The sequence below is a fragment of the Drosophila melanogaster genome, chromosome 3L (genome assembly GCF_000001215.4).
Source record: "Drosophila melanogaster chromosome 3L".
In the NCBI taxonomy this organism is placed as follows: Eukaryota; Metazoa; Arthropoda; class Insecta; order Diptera; family Drosophilidae; genus Drosophila; species Drosophila melanogaster.
The window spans coordinates 23901785-23919165 of record NT_037436.4 but is presented as its reverse complement, the minus strand read 5'-3'; the positions used below and the strand labels follow the sequence as shown (position 1 = coordinate 23919165).

Below are 17381 nucleotides of genomic sequence, written 5' to 3'. Positions count from 1 at the left end.
ATAAACACGGTCCTAAAAATTTGTGCGATGCAGGCATGAGAGTGTCTGTAGAAAAATCTATGTTCTTTAAGGAGAACGTAGAATATTTGGGATTCATAGTGTCCCGAGGGGGAATTAAAACTTCGCCTGAAAAGGTTAAGGCTATAAAAGAATTTCAACCTCCATCAACACTGTTCAGTCTCAGGTCATTTCTGGGACTGGCCAGTTATTATAGATGTTTCATAAAGGGGTTTGCTAGCATCGCAAGACCTCTGACGAATATTCTAAAAGGTGACAATGGAAAAATTGGTGCAAACCACTCAAAGAAAGTCAAACTAGAGCTGACCAACGAGCAGCGAAAATCATTTGAAAAACTTAGAAACATCCTGGAGTCTGAGGATGTCATGTTGGCATACCCAGATTTCACTCAGCCATTTGACTTGACCACTGACGCCTCTGGAAGCGGCCTAGGGGCTGTTCTTTCACAGAAAGGTCGTCCAATCACCATGATCTCTCGTACGTTACGCGGAACAAAGATTTCAATGGCAACAAACGAACGAGAACTACTAGCAATAGTATGGGCACTCCAAAATCTCAGAAGCTATTTATATGGCGTAAAGAAGCTAAACATCTTCACCGACCATCAACCACTGACCGGTTCAATGTCGGATAAAAATCCGAATCCCAGGCTCAAAAGGTGGAAAGCGTTTGTTGATGAACATAACGCACAAGTGTTCTACAAGCCGGGTAAAGAAAACCACGTAGCCGACGCCTTGTCGCGGCAAAACGTAAATGCTTTAGATAACGATACACACTCCGACATCGCTACTATCCACAGCGAGGAGTCGTTGACCTACACTATAGAGTCAACGGAAAAACCTGTAAACTGTTTCAGGAACCAAATAGTGATCGAACAGGCAGATTTCCCGTCTATAAAGTCAATCATCCTTTTTAAATCAAAAACGCGTCACATTGTGCGATTTACAGACCGCACAACACTGCTTCGCTCACTAGAAGATTTAGTAAAAATAGATGTCGTCAATGCAATCCACTGCGAGCTACCTATACTCGCCTTCATTCAGCACGATTTAATCGTCGCTTTTCCCTCGACGACATTTAGACATTGTAAAAGCTTGGTCACCGATATAACAAACAGTACCGAGCAAAGGGAAATTATGACCACGGAACACAATAGGGCCCATAGAGCAGGACAGGAAAACGTAAAACAGGTCCTTCGTGACTACTTTTTTCCCAAAATGGGCCAGCTAGCGGCAGAAATCACCGCAAATTGCAGAACATGTTCCAAAGCAAAATACAATCGTCACCCAGTGCAACAAACCATAGCGGAAACACCAATACCCGGTTATACTGGGGAAATTATCCACATAGATATATTTTCAACTGATCAAAAGCATTTTCTAACTTGTATCGACAAATTTTCAAAATTCGCTATAGTCCAACCAATCGATTCAAGAGCAATCGTAGATATCAAAACTCCGATACTACAACTAATAAATCTGTTCCCTAAAATAAAAACAGTTTATTGCGACAATGAAAGGTCTATCAACTCACAAACCATACGAACCATCCTAGAAAATAGGTATGGTATACAGGTCTCAAATGCGCCCCCCTTGCACAGCACGTCTAATGGCCAAGTTGAGAGATTTCATAGCACCCTAGCAGAAATCGCACGGTGCATCAAGATAGATCAAAACATAACCGAGACGACCGACCTCATTCTATTTGCAACAATAGAATATAACAGAACTGTCCACTCGGTTACAAATAAAAAGCCTCATGAAATAGTTCACGCTATTCCACCAGATTTTGCGGGCACAATAAGAGACAAGATCAAAGAGGCTCAAGAGAAAACACTTAGGTACTCAAATGAACACAAAGACAATAAGCAGTACCAAGTAGGCGAAAAAGTCTGGTAAAAAACCAACAGACGCCTGGGTACCAAATTAACGCCACTCTGCTCAGAAGAGGTCATTGAGGCTGATCTGGGCACGACAGTGCTTATTAAAGGGAGGGTGGTCCATAAGGACAACCTTCGTTAAGAGGGTGCCCAATTTAACTCTCTATATTTTATATTTTTCGCACTTAGGTTAGGAAACTTGCTACTCCCGTTAGTCCTACTGACAACTCCCTCTTGGACCATAAAACTAAACGAATACTCACACGCTAACCACATACCAATAATGGACGGAGATATTACTTTATGGGACGAGTACGGTTACATGGGACATACAACGAACGTTACATCGTACGAGACTTACGCAGACGAGACGAAACACGCAATGGACTTCTTCGTGAAGGAGCACATGAGACGGGTACTTGAAACGGACTTGGAACGAATAGAGACTCTTCTGGACACACTAAAGGTACGTCACCGACATGCCCGTAGTCTTAATTTCATAGGGACTGCTTTAAAAGCAATAGCGGGGACACCTGACTCTGACGACTGGGACCAGGTGAGGCTTAGACAGGGACAGCTAACGGACTCGGTAAATGGACAGATAGAAATAAACGACAAAATACAATTGCAATTAAACACACTGACCTCATCCATGAACTCTATTTTAAAATCGGACAACTTAGACACAGAACATTTGTACGAGACAATTTTGGCAAAAAACCGTGTTGTAATTCAAGAGCTTGAAAATTTAATACTTGCAATCACCCTTTCCAAATTAAACGTAATAAGTCCAATAATCCTGAATGACGTTGACGTAAAGGAGATTGAAAGTAAACATCCCACAAACGTTAGCGTGTCAGATATTTTAGAGGTAGCTAGCATAAAAACTTTTCAAAATCGAGACCTATTGTACTTTTTAATAAAATTTCCGAAGCCTTTGTTAACTTGTAGAAAAATAAGAATATTCCCAGTACAGCATGAAAATAGAATCTTAGATTTCGAGGACGGTAGCACGGTCGCGGATTGCGGTACGGAAACCTTCGCGGTCAAGGACTGCAATGTATCAGCGGGCACCACCTTCTGCAGGAGATCGAAAGCGCCAACTTGCGCACAACAACTCATCTCTGGCATGGTCGCCCATTGCAACACCCAGCCTGGACACTTGGACCCAGTCACCATGATCGACGATGTAACGATAAATATCACCGACGAAAAGAGAATAAGCCGGATGATATCAGGAACTTACCTGGTATCATATACCGAAAAAATTAAAATAAACGGCACCCTTTACGTCAACAATATCGGAACATCAAAGAAGGAAGCCGCAGTTTCAGCCATGGCTCAAGTAAACGTTCTGAGGCACCTAGAGCGCCTTAGTCTGTCATCAATTCACGGAATGAGCGTTAAAAATCTGCAGCACATCAACCACCTCCAATCCCGACTGCCATCAGGCAACACCTGGATCTTTTGCTCTGTCTCCTCCACAGCCTCAATAACCCTGGTCATCATCTTTCTTATCTACCGTCTGAAAGCCAAACGTCAACAACCATCTAAGACCATTGAATCCGGGGACGACTTCATCTTAAGACAAGGAGGAGTTAACACGAGCAAGTCAGAGGGGTGCGACGACCCGCCGAAATGCCATCCAAGACCGGATGGACCAACAATAACATCGGCGACGCTGAGCCAGCCCAGTAACGCATTTCGCTTTAGCGAAAGCGATGTGCAAGGGTCAGCGTAATGCGAGGCGGGCATGTGCGCGCTGGGTGACCGTCGAAGGCACGGAACTCCAGACGGCACGAGGCGCTGACTAAGCGCTCTGCTGGGACCGCTGCCTCCAACCGAAGACTTGGCGGCCTGAATAAATTTGATTTGCATTTAGTTCGTAAGATACCAGAATTCAGGGCAGTTGGCTCTAATAAGAAGAACCATTCAATACAAACGTATTTGGTTTAATTTGCATACTCCGGCATTAACCAAGTCTCCGTGAACACTATTATATGGGATGCAAAGGAAAGGCTATCACAATACAATTTGGTTAGTTTGCTACGCAAGCGTCTAGCATTTTGATAGCAAATAGTAAGATTAGATATTATTTTTTAAAGAAGAGGAATAAGATGAATAGGGGGATGGTACAGTGGTCTGGCCACGTGAGGGAAGATTAATTCAATAGGGCCCCTTTTTCGTATTTTTGATCTTAGCTTCGAACTCTTTTACTATCCGGCCAAAAATCACCCGAACATATGGTCGAAAAAGGTCATTTGGGACAGTTATCTTGAAAGATGATATGTCCCTAGCGTAAGAGAAGTTAAATTTTTCCACTTTTATATTATCGGCTTTTGTTTTGTCTTGTATATAAGAAAATACATCAGACGATGTTTGATCAGGGGAAAGCCGAGAAACGAAAATTTGTTTCTTTAGTGGAACCACTAAAGTTTTTGTTCAGGGTTTTGGCCCTGAAGATTATATCTCTGAAGTGGCAACTTGTGCCGGTAGTCCGGACTCAATGTTCCCTTGTGGTGGTAAACTAATTGGGACAGGTGGAAACACTGGGTGAAAACCAAGGTGGGCTCCCTCCACAGCGGATTGATCGGAGTGCTCCGAATCTTTTTTAGCTGCCGATCTTATCAACATATGCGGATTTGCTGCGATTGACAGCTGATCAGTTGTGGAGTCCTGTTGATCATTTGCCCGTGGTTGCGGGGCCTGAGGCAGCCTACCACCAGCGGCTTGTTTGCGCTTTGGAGATGTATCTAATAACTTAAGGCCATTAAACTGTGAATTAAGCGCCGAAAGAAGATCATCGGCTCGACGAAAACAATCTCTAGCTACGCCAAAACTGTTGATCAGTTCTTTCAAGCCACCTTTAGTTAGGCGCATAAACGATTTCATTTCGTTCGCAACCACAAGGCAAGCATCACAACAGTAATTTAGATTTTTACCCTTTGCTAGGTCATCACTTGTACGGCCATTAAAACCAGCGCACTTAGTATGCACCAATCTATCACATAGTTAACAAATCATTTTTGGCTGCTCAGGTTTTACAACCTGGCAGCAATTTTTTAAAAGCAGACATTTACTGTTTCCATGTTAATCTAAAATCAGACCACTTTGGACGAAAACACAAAATGAAAACTTTCAAGCGAGCTGTTAAAAGAACCGCACGAGAGCAGTCCGCACGCTCAGAAATTTCGATTTTGTGTGAAGAGAGGAGAGCGAAAGAGCGAGAGAATAGGTGCACAGCGCAGTTTATGTGCACTGCGAACAACGCACAAAATGAAGATTAAACAAAACACAAAGACTAAAAATGCAAAATTCTTTGTATATTTGTTTAAACTACTGCACAAATCACAAAGAATCACTCGAAAAGTGCGCAAAAACACTCCCGTTCGCTTTGAAGCCAGGAATGTATAGCGCTATAGAATCCGCTCAAATACAAAAAAATAAAGAACTATCGATTTTATTTTATCTACGTCTATAATTTCCACTATGGTGTCGGCAATGTACTCTCGGTTGGCACTCTAAAAAGAGAGTTTATTTTATTTAACAATTACTTTTTATTTTATAAGTAGTCAACCCACGTCCCTGTTGTATAAGATTTTGGATCTTAGAGCCCTTTTTAATGAAAAATTCCAATTTATTCCAGAATTTTAATCTCCCGAAGGCGTATGCAATGATTGGGTTTATTAGGTACAATATCATGAAGTTTAAAAATCTGTACAAATGGATATCTGTCCGTTGTCCACCTTCATCTGTCCGTTTTAGGGTGGAATACGTTTCAATTAGTTGGATCCCATATACCAATGTGAATACTAATATAACTGAGCGCCTTTAGAAAAGTATTTACAAAATTCAACCGAGAACTTGCATTTCTCTGATTTCCCGTCCACTATATCTCAACCAGTGATGTGTTAAATTGAAATTGTTGGCTGTAGCTTTAAATGGATTTTCCAACAAAATATCATTCCAACGATAAAATTTGGAAAAATGTCACTGATGGTTTGGGGCTGTATCTCCAGCTGTGGAGTGGGAAAACTTGCCTTCATTGAGAGCACAATAAATGCCGTGCAATATCTGGAAGTTTTAAAAAACAAATTTGAAGGCCAGTGCAGAAAAATTTGGTCTAGTTAGCAACAACGAGCCAAATTTTAAGTTTAACCAGGACATGATCAGAAACATAAAGAGTGCAATGGCTCCTTTATAACTGCGGTAGTGATCGATACGCCCCTCAGAGTCCTGATCTGAACCCCATTGAAAATTTGTGGACCTACTTAAAGAAGAAGGTGGCAAAATAGGGCCCTAAAACACGACAACAGCTTATGACTGCAATAGTCGAAGAGTGTGAAAAGATCCTGCTTGAATATGACCTACAAAAACTTATACATTCCATAAAAAAAGGCTTTAACTTATGGCCAAAGCCAATGGGGAACATACTACATACTAAACCTTTTAAAATTTTAATAAACTAATTATTAAAAATAATAATTAAATAAATAAATAAAATAATAATAAAACTTCGATTTAGTGTTTTGTGTAAAGAGTTTCTTGACAGTCTCAAAAGTGTGTAATCTTGGAATTTGTTGTTTATTTTCTTGTATATTTAATATTTTTAATTTGTTTTTTGATTTATAAGTAAAATAAATATTGTTTAATTATATTTTATAAAAAAAATTGCGTTTATTTAAGCAAAGAACCCTAAATGTTTTAGCTTTTAAGTCAAAAATTCAACTTCACAGTGTGTAAACAGAACATTTTTTATAAAACTAAAAAGTTTCTTTACCCAACTTAACCTCTTCTTTTATTTTTATTTCAGTCCTAAATTACGTAGTTACAGCTTGGATTTTTTTCATACCACTGCGCCAATGTCTACACATGCTTTTGGCTTTGTAATATTAAAACTGCATATGTGGAACGAACATAAAATTGTAAAATCTTCAGATATTCCTGCCATAAATATATGGAGCAATAACCTCTCATCAACCAATTTATTGGTAAGATTTTTTTATACGCAAACAATTCATTATTTGACCCTGTTTGGTTATGCAGCCAGCAGCAGCTCATCATAAATTTGAGTTATTTTATTTATCAGTCTTATACGTCCTTTGTGCTATGTTCCTCTCTCTCAATAAAAAGCGAGCACAGCTGTTTAAATCTTTATTTTATGATACTTGCTCATTTGCCTTCTGCATAGCAAATTATGTTACAAATTAGGTGTTGATCACATCGGTACTGCTGTGATGCACTTTAAATCTTAATCGTTTCGGTACGGGCACTGCCCCCGTTTGTTTTACTACAGCCCTGTGTGGCAAAGCAGTTTAACCCGTCTCGCTCTCCACCGTTTTCGGTTTCTTCTTTGCCTACAGCCAAATTCGTGTCGTTTTGGCTGTGCAAAAAGAATTGACTTTGTGCATAAACACACAAACATCATTGCTATGGTGTGTGTAGTTTGGTTGTCGGTGCAAGTACAGTACTTGTGAAATTGTTCACCGTTATGCGTGCAATTTACATTGTCCGGTTCAAAGTTCAGTGCTTGAATTAATAAAATAAAATAAAACGTCAAACAACGACACAGTCAGTGCGCCAGCTGACAGAATAACATTTTTAAAGCGCAAGGAAAATTCCTTATTTGTCGATGCTAAAGAAATTGCTGCAGGATTAACCACCGAATCGGTCGCTTGCCAGAATGATGATGGCCTGCATTTAAAGCTGGATTTAAAAAACCAGACAAATGCCTCGTTTAACTTGGCTCATGATTCCCTAGAGGAATCCCTCAATCAAATGGGAAGCGAATTGCTTGACCAGTTCAAAAACATTGTCTTTGAAATGCGGTATGTTGTACAAACGGAACTCAGTAGACGCAAAGTGCGAGAGATTGCTTGTTCAACTATGCGTCAAGATCCAGGAACTGAGTGGCCTTCTTGTTCTCTATTTCGACGACCGAATGTGCCTAACCTGAAGCTACCAACCTTTAGTGGAAATTATTCTGAATACACAGATTTTATGTCGATGTTTTCCACTGTCATCGATAAAAACCCAATACTGGCTGACATGGAGAAGCTTCAACACCTCAAGTCTTGCCTAAGAGGTCCCGCTTTGGTTGCCGTTGGTGCTTTAGAGGTTACTTATGCAAATTATCTGCGTTTACGTGCACTTCACAACATGGGCACCACTGTGGAAATATCCGAGTGTATTCTCATTTATTGTCTTCTCCAAAAAGTCGACTGTGAAACCCAGCTATTATGGGAGGATGCTGCTCCCACTGAAAGGCTTCCAAAATGTAATGAATTTGTTAAGTTTTTGGACACAAGATGCCAGAAGGTTGAAAACATCGAACTTACCAATGTTGAACTTTGAATCATGCCACAAGTTGTAAAACCTAGGAAAGCCATCCACAATTCTAGAAATTCATTTGTCGCCACTACCCCTGTCGCTTGCTGCCCTGTCTGCAATGCTGTAGACCTCATAATTTTTGATTGCCCACAATTCAGAAAAAAGGTTGGCTTCATGCCTAAGAGGTGGACATCACCTGCGACATTGCAATGTCGATCGCTGTCGTTTTTCTGGATGTAAGCACAACAGTCAACAAGTCGGGTGACTGAGCAGGCCATTTCATTACTCTTATCGATTTCTGCTCTTTCGATCTTTCTTGCTCGTCTGTTTTGGGTCGTTATCCTGTTGAAATGTCCAAACCAACGGCGGTGGACGGCGAACATAAGACCGAGAGCCTTTCCCACCAAACAACACAATTTTGCTCTCATCTAACCACAAAATGTTGCGCCACTTCTCCACAGGCCCGTCCTTGTGTATCTTGGCATATTCAAATTGCTTTGCCACATGCTTAACAGTCAAAAGCGGGACTTTTCTGGGGCTGCACGCATTAAGGTTGTTTCGTTCTTTTCGACAAACAGCAGTGCGTTGCGGATCATTTTGTTTGAATAACCGACGTAGGTTTTACCTTCAGAGATCATGTTTTTAATCAAATTTCTTTTTTCGACTGTACAATGCTTTCCGCGACCCAAGACTAGAGAATTTTTGGTCTTTGTTTGAAACAAATTCAATTAATTTCAATTAAATTTGTCGAAAAAAACCCAAAGCAATCACTCCTATTAATTTTATTCAGCAAATACCTGGTCAGTGTTATTTTTGTTACCACCTCATTTCGCGCGCTTTTGGAGGAAGTGCCCAAAAACAAAAAAAAACCGAAATTGCACTGGCTAGAATCTTGTCTCGCTCGGAAGACGCTCGGAAGAAGGCCCTCATCACTCTCAAGACCCCTGGCGAAATCGACAGTTGTAATTTTGTCGGCGGTTAACAGTTGTAAATTTGTCCACTCCTGGCCAAAATTGAAGCATGTTTTTGGATCCATCTTCAAATTTCATTATCGTATCAGGCACCCCGGCCTGACTGCTTCATTCCATTGGCGGTCGCAAGACAACTGAAAGTGCAGTTAGCAAATGCATCATATGTTTTCGAGCCAAGCAAATCTTCCTGCAGACCACGTAACAGCTTCACATTCCTTCAAGGTCACTGGTCTGGACTTTTGCGGCCCATTTTATTACAAAAATGCTGTTTGGAATAAATCACCCATCAAGTGCTATATCTGCATCTTTATCTGCTTTTCTACAAAGGCTGTTCACCTTGAGCTGGTTCAGGATCTCTCCACTTCTGCATTTCTGAATGCTTGAGTCGATTTATACTGACCCGCGGAAAGCCTGCCCGCATATGGCCGGACAACGCCACCAATTTTGTCGGCGCTCGGAATGATCTGGAGGATCTTAAGCGTTTGTTCCTGAACACCACATCAAACTGCAGGACTTGAATTCTGCTTGACTGATAGCATTGAATGGCGATTCATCCCTCCTCGATCGCCGCATTTTGGAGGCCTCTGGGAGGAGGCTGTCAATGAAATACAATGATAAAATGAAATACCAAAACTGAATGTAAAAGAGATGCCATTAAGAAAAACTATATTGACCTAAATGTTAATCTCTACTCACCTTTTTATCAGATTCAATGTTCCAATTTGTCCCAAAAACAACCTATTACTTTCTTACAGTCTTCAGCGAGAGAAACGGCTCAAAATAGTTTGATTTCTATTGATTACCAAATATCTACTTGCCTACTTGACAATAACATTACAGTAGAACAATTTTAGAATTTTTTACATATCTAAATAAGCCATATATGCTTATTGAAATATCACCTTGGCAAAACGTACAATTATTGAATTCGGGTCGCAGTGATTGTATTTGGTCGAGTCTCGTATAATTTTGGTGGGATTGGTTAAGATGATCCCAGGTGTTTGAGTTAATCGTATTGATTGATTGGTACCATTGACTGCAGTGTATAATGTTTTTTTTTTGTTTTATCGCAAATTCCTTTTTAAGATTTCTTTTTTATATTTCGGGCTATGTATTGATATTTATTTATATTTCGAATATGTTCATGTTTTGGGCTAGGATAAGTAGCATATGGCCCGTTGATTTTTCAGCTTGGTCGGGTAATTCGTGTTCCTTTATTTCTGTATGCCCAGGGATCAGTGTCATTAGAGATCTAATTCTGTTTGGGTAATACCTGCTGTTGCTTTAGTTTTGGAGTGAGTCTATTGCTGATAGCAAGTCGGAACAGAGAAAGAATTTGCCTTTCCGGTTTTTAAGAAGTTCGATTGCTTTTAGGATATCGATTGCTTCGTAGAGTAAGTTGTTTATTGGAGTGGAGCGATTGTCTTCGAGGGCTAGACGGATGGCGGATTTTATTTTATTCCGGTAAAATAGAGTTTCACTTTTTTCAGTGTTCGCTTGATGATTGCCATGATTGGCCTTGTTTTGTGGTATATGGCAATAAAAAAAAAGTTTTGTTATTCTGTTTTTTGATGGGCATAGATTTATAGTTTGGGAAGTTGGAGATGTTGTTTCTATATTTATTGTTTCGAAACTCGCCTGAATGTTTCCAGCGCGGAGAGGTAAGAGAAGTAATGAGCAAATCGTTTGGCAATTTCATTGTTAGCTAATGAGGACTCATTGTTTTCTGGGTTTGGATGGCATGCATTTGTTATACTGGGTTTAGTCCGCAGAAACGTCTTATGATGGCCATATTTTGTGTAAGAGAAATGAATTTGGATTTGGCGGAAATAAAGCGCCATATTTGGAAAAGGCACCTTTTTGGCAACGTGAATATACCAACCATGGCGAATACGCTTCTAACCACGCATAGTGGAATTTTCTTTTTAAATTCTTCGCGTCCATGGAAAAATCATCTTGGGCGGTGTCCAGCATTTTTTGAGCAGTTCGGTCTTTTTTTCATGGGATAAGAGCGATGAGCGTCCAACAATCGGCCAATATCGTTTTCATTGCAATCATCATGGGCTAAATCATCCGATAAGCTTTGTCTTGCCATTTCGGTGGATATGGCCTCAGGACCTTTATATATACTAACACCTAAGTCGGGAGCAAGCGCAGCTGTCTCAATCTCGTTTTCCACTTTTTCGTTTTTGTTGTTATTTTCTCCATCTCTTTCTTCACATAGTTTGCGCTTGTTTGCTGAAAAGCCAACCAATAAAATATTTAAGAACTTTGTAAAATCAATTCCGCTATAGTAAGATAATAGCGCCAAGGCACAATTGACTCATACCAAAGACCCTAGAATAACAAGATGCGTAACGGCCATACATTGGTTTGGCACTATGCAGCCACTTTTGGGTTTAGTCCGCAGAAACGTCTTATGATGGCCCATATTTTGTGTAAGAGGGATGTGGGTTGGATGTGTGAGGTCGATGTTTGGTAAATGTTGTGTGTTGTGTTATTCTAGGGTCTTTGCTCATACCCACGGCATTAACCATTTACTTATCATAATCGGGGCTGCCTTTCTACCCAGTAGAAAATTTGCTGCACATTCATCTTCCAACACTGGAAACTCTTAGTGAAAGCACCTAGCAAACAGCTTATGTATGGGAAGCAGATCGATACAAGTGCTGGCAGGTTGACTAAGAGAATAAGAACAGCACATAGTATAAATAAACAACAGGAACTTACGTGATAGGCGGAAAATTATGAAATTTCTTGAACATTCCTTTAAGATCCCCCCACCCCCCGTGACGACGCCCTTGGAAGGACATATAATCGGGTGAGAAAAATACTGGCATTCTTGAAAAGAGAAACAACGGACGCGTTCCTGGAGAAAGCTACTGCCGATGAAAACTCAAAATTCGCGCAGGACAGGACAAAGCTGAATCGTTGGCCAGAAATCTTGAGAAAAGATTCCAGCCGATCGAAACAGCATCGCCAACGCGAGTACAACTGGTTGCTGAATCCCTAGAAACCCCATTGCAGATGACTTTTCCTGTAAAGCCTATTGAAATCACGGAATTCCTTCCATGATTGTACTGATTTTGAACTCTGCTCTATGATTGGGACACTTCCCAAGCGCCTGGAAGAAAACGAATATCATTATGCTCCATAAAAGTGGAAAGCCAGCAGAGCCAGCCGAACAAACCTGCTTTCCAGCATTACTTGAGAGGTTCATTTTGAGAAGATTGCTCGAGTCCCGACAGGTCCAAAAGCACCTGAGCAGCTACACAGCGTAGTGAAATTTGTTTTGGAGGGCTTCCATCGGAAGGAGTACGTCATTGGAGCTTATCTGGACATTCAAAAGGCTTTCGACAGAGCGTGGCATGAAGGACTTCTGCGCAAGCTCAAAAGCCTACTAAATCCTCAGCTTTATTTGATAATAAAAAGCTTCCTCCACAAGCGCTCCTTTAAAGTTGTGCAGGACGGGCTGTCCTCCCAAACAAAGAGAGTCAGAGCAGGTTTACCCCAGGGAAGTGTGTTAGGTCCAACACTGTAACGGGTATCTGAAAGTCGGGGAAGTCAACTTAAGCTTTCTCTCTCGTTTTAATGTCTGGATGGGAGGATAAAGGATGTAGTAATGTTTCTGAAGGATCTCACAAGCAAGCCACAGCTTTTTAACATGTTGGTGGAGTTTTATGAATGGAATGTGTGCCAAAGGCTGGCTGGTTTGTGAGCTGCAAGAAATTAGCTATTAGCTTTCAAAGCGAACGGTCGTGTTATTTTTTTGCTCTCCGATTTTTATTTTATGTTTGTCAAACCAGCCGTGGTTTTTAATAACCTTCTTAAATTATCATATAATGTAAACATAATTATGAAAGATCCGTTCGCTTCGTGAGTGATTCTTTGTGATTTGTGCAGTAGTTCTAAAAAAATATACAAAGAAATTTGCATTTTTCGTCTTTGTGTTTTGTTTACCCTCCCTTTTGTGCGTTGTTCGCAGTGTTGTTTGGTGTTGTTTTTTGCATGCACATAAGCAGCACTGTGCAGCTATTCTCTCTCTGTTTTCGCAAGGCAAATTTTCGGAGGCTACACAATTTTATAGCTGGCTTTGGTCCGCCATAATGACATAATGACGGATGCCATTAATATGTTTTATACCGCAATTAAATCACTTTTTGACTCTTGTGTTCCGATGTACTGTCCGTCAATCTCTACCAAACCTCCTTGGTTTAATAAAGAGTTGAAATGTAGAAATGTAAAGTTCAGACTTTATATAAAATTTAAAAATACCGGTTCTCAGTCCATCCTTTGTAAATATTTAATATATTTAATATTTAAGCGCTCGGTTAAACTTTACCGTGCTAAATGCTGCTCAGTACCAAAAGAATTATTTAAACCGTTGTAAGTTCCAGTTTGCACAGGATCCGAAACAGTTTTATAATTTCGTTAGCACTAAGCGAAAAACAAGTTCTTACCCTTCTTCGCTGTTTTTTGAAAACACTACGGTAACATCGGATCAGGCAATAGCCGATCTATTGGCCAAGTCTTTTCAAACAACATATTCAACTTTACCTCATTCCGAACAGCCATACTCTTATGCGGTATCTAAGTCGAATCTAATATTTTGCCCCACTATAAACGAAAGCTCACTGCTTAACGATCTTCAGCGCGTTAAACCTGTCTATTCGCCAGGTCCCGACGGAATCCCTGGCTGTGTGCTCAGATTCTGTACGGAAGCCTTGTGCAAGCCTCTACTGAAACTGTTTACCTTATCTCTGGAATAAAAAATGAAAATGTTTTCACTCCTCATTTGCACCACCTTTGCAGATCAATCATATCACCACTAACCTCTAACTTCTTTCGTAATACAGGGCTTCAAAAATAATCTTCAAGCAGATGTCATCTACACTGACTTTAGTGAAGTGTAAAGTTATGACCTTTTCTCATGTCAACCCTTGGTAACTTTTGGACAGAATAACACGGGTTGATGATCTTGGTTTTCTTCGGGACCCTAAACTATAATTTTTTGACCATATTTCGACTATTGTCAATAAGGCCAGGGGTGTGCTTGGTTTTATAAAAAGGTGGTCTAAAGAATTTGATGATTCTTACATGACTAAAACCTTTTTTATTTCGATAGTCCGTCCGATTGTGTAGTATGGATTACCTGTTTGAAGTCAAGAAAACGTAGTCCACTCGGGCCGCATTGAATCGGTCCAAAAAACTTTTTACTTCTTGCTGGATCTCTACAAACCGTATATTACCTCCTTATTCCAGTGTGTATTCGCGAGGTCCCGATGGAATTCCTGGCTGTGTGCTCAGATTCTGTGTGGAAGCCTTGTGCAAGCCTCTACTGAAACTGCTCACCTTATCTCTGGAATCTTCACAATTCCCTCATATATGGAATGAGTCCTTTGTGATTCCTCTTCATAAAAAAGGTAGCAAACTGGATGCAAGCAATTACAGAGGAATCTCTAAATTGTCGGCTATCCCACAACTTTTTGAAAATGTTATCACTCCTCATTTGCAGCACCTTTGTAGATCAATCATATCAACGCAGATCAACAACCACTAACCTCTTGGAGCTAACTTCTTTCGTAATACAGGGTTTCAAAAATAATCTTCAAACAGATGTCATCTACACTGATTTTAGTAAAGCATTTGACTCTGTTAATCATTACCTTCTAATAAGAAAACTTGATCTTTTAGGTTTCCCTGTTGATCTTCTAAATTGGATTTCAAGCTGTCTGAATGGCAGGACACAACAAGTCCTCTTTAAAAACTCTTTATCTCGTATTTTACGAGTCACATCCGGTGTCCCACAAGGGAGCCATCTTGGTCCGCTTCTTTTTACCTTATTTATTAAAGACCTCCCATTAATAATAAAACATTCGCGTGTACTTATGTACGCAGACGATGTTAAATTATACCTCCAGTACAAGGACACTTCGTGCCATTTAGACTTACAATCCGATCTAGATCGATTTCAAATATGGCTCCAAGTGTAAAGTTATGACCTTTTGTCGTGCCAACCCAATACGCATGACTTACACTCTAAGTAAGTGCTCCTTGAACAGAATAACACGAGTTGATAATCTTGGTGTTCTTCTGGACCCAAAACTAAAATTTTCTGACCATATTTCGTCTATTGTCAATAAGGCCAGGGGTGTTCTTGGTTTTATAAAAAGGTGGTCTAAGGAATTTGATGATCCTTACTTGACTTAAACCTTATTTATTTCGTTAGTCCGTCCGATTCTTGAGTACGGATCACCTGTTTGGAGTCCACAATACGCAGTCCACTCGGACCGCATTGAATCGGTCCAAAAAAAATTCTTACTTTTTGCCTTGCGGCGCCTAAATTGGGATGCAAACCGTATATTACCTCCTTATTCTAGTAGACTACTTTTAATTAATTTACGGTCCCTAGCTAACCGTAGAAGTATGCTTGGAACAGTCTTTATTCGTAACCTTATTCGTGGAAATGTTGAGAGTCCCGACTTGATTAGTCGGCTCAACCTTTCGGTTCCAAGTAGATTCACTAGAAACTATATATCTCAAACCCTTATCTTAAGTCATTGTAGATCTAACTATGAGTTGCATGACCCTTACAGAGTTTTATGGTCTGACTATAATTAACTTTATCCTATTAAGGGCGTTTTTCGATGAACAAGGCCCATCATCGTCACTCGAGGATACGACGGCCATATCGAAATCTTCTTCATTGCCTACGCGTTGGAAGCGATTTGTGGAGTTAATTGAAGGCTGATCAGATTTTGGCTTCTTTGAGTGTAGGGCTGTGCCTGCTTTCTTGTTGTTTCTTCCTTTATCTGGTGTAAAAAAGACATCTTGCCATCCTGCAGAAGGTTGGGGATCCGCTACTGAGCTGACAAGAGAGCTTCTGTGAGTATATATATATTCTGTGACATATTCACATTCATTCTTCACATATTCACGGAAGAATTACAGAGTGGGGAATCCCACGCAATGTACACAATTCACATGCGAGTGCCAAGTGGTAGTCAGCACACATGACTTCACTGAAATACAAATAAATGGCACACATCTGATTACGACTAGCCCTAATCAATGGCACCCAATATTCGAAACAGAGTAAGGGCATAAGAAAACTCCGGGCATGGCAGCTTTTCCTCTGATTAACATAATCGGGAATAATCACGTTTTAAGTATGCCGCTACTAAAGAGTATTAACGGTCTAAACCGTCAAGTAATCCAGAAGCTTAAGGAAGAGGTAAGGTCCGCCGAATAAAAACCATCTGGATTGCAGCAAACTACGAGCGTTCATGCAGCGATCCAGACCCAGACGTGGAGTGGCTGGAAGAACCGAGATAAGCGACCGACAAACTTCACGGGGCTTAGCTCGAGGTAAAGAGATCCCCTTTTCTCGAGGCGGCATATCTTATGCAGATATGGCTAAAGGGTCTGTTCACCACAAGCAACCACTGTGCCTGACGCACCTACAACAGAAGCAACAGCCCAATGATAGAAGTCCAGCCGTCAAAGGAGCCGCAGCCGGCTAAGGTCGTCTAGGGGTGCACTTCAGCGCTCTACGGATGCTAGCAGCAGCATTGAAGCCATCCTGCAGACGCTTAATGAAAATATTATTTCTTTGCGCTCGATTCAAGAGAAGCAGATGGAATTAATGATGATGATGATAAAGAAGAGCAACAACAGTCACAGCAGCAGGGGCAAATAATCAATCTGCTCACAGCTCTACAAGCGCGTCAAGCGCCATAATGATGCCGCTCCGCATCTTAGTCTGGAACGCCGATGGCGTGTCCACGAAGCTGCCCAAAGTGGAATTCTACGAGATCGATGTCCTGCTGCTCAGCGAGATTCATTATAAGGAGGCACAGGCACCAAAAACATTTGGATTTGAGTCCAACACTGCTAACGACCCAAGCGACGGTAACGCCAAAGGTGATGCAGCGATCCTGGTCAAATCCAGCCTAGTCCACTTCCCTCTTACACCAATAGCCACTGACAAGGTGACAACTCGCGTCTGCAGGCATCGAGACGGGCCATGGCCCAGTCAATTTTGGCGCGATATACTGCCCTCCGAGGTTCATATGGAATACGGATGAATTTAAATGCATTCTGGATCAACAATGTTCCAAAGTCCTCGTCGCGGGCGACTGGAATGCATCTCACTGGCTATTGGGAGCGGGGAGATGCAATCG

At 40.9% G+C, this 17381-nt stretch overlaps 1 protein-coding gene and 1 long non-coding RNA gene across 2 annotated transcripts in view, besides 1 other annotated feature; one reads left to right on the top strand and one right to left on the bottom strand.

The window, feature by feature from the left end:
• Positions 1 to 17381, top strand: part of CG40470 (uncharacterized protein) — a 146551-nt gene that overhangs the window by 67245 nt on the left and 61925 nt on the right. Inside the window, exon 6 of the mRNA NM_001043170.2 lies at positions 6711 to 6888. Coding sequence (NP_001036635.1) covers positions 6711 to 6888 — 178 coding nt within the window. The remainder of the gene's footprint in view (positions 1 to 6710; positions 6889 to 17381) is intronic.
• On the bottom strand, positions 9043 to 10047 carry lncRNA:CR43942 (long non-coding RNA:CR43942). The gene is made up of 2 exons (NR_073976.1): positions 9895 to 10047; positions 9043 to 9793 (listed from the first exon to the last, which is right to left on the bottom strand). It is a non-coding gene; the product is annotated as a long non-coding RNA:CR43942 (long non-coding RNA).
• Positions 14537 to 15272: a mobile genetic element.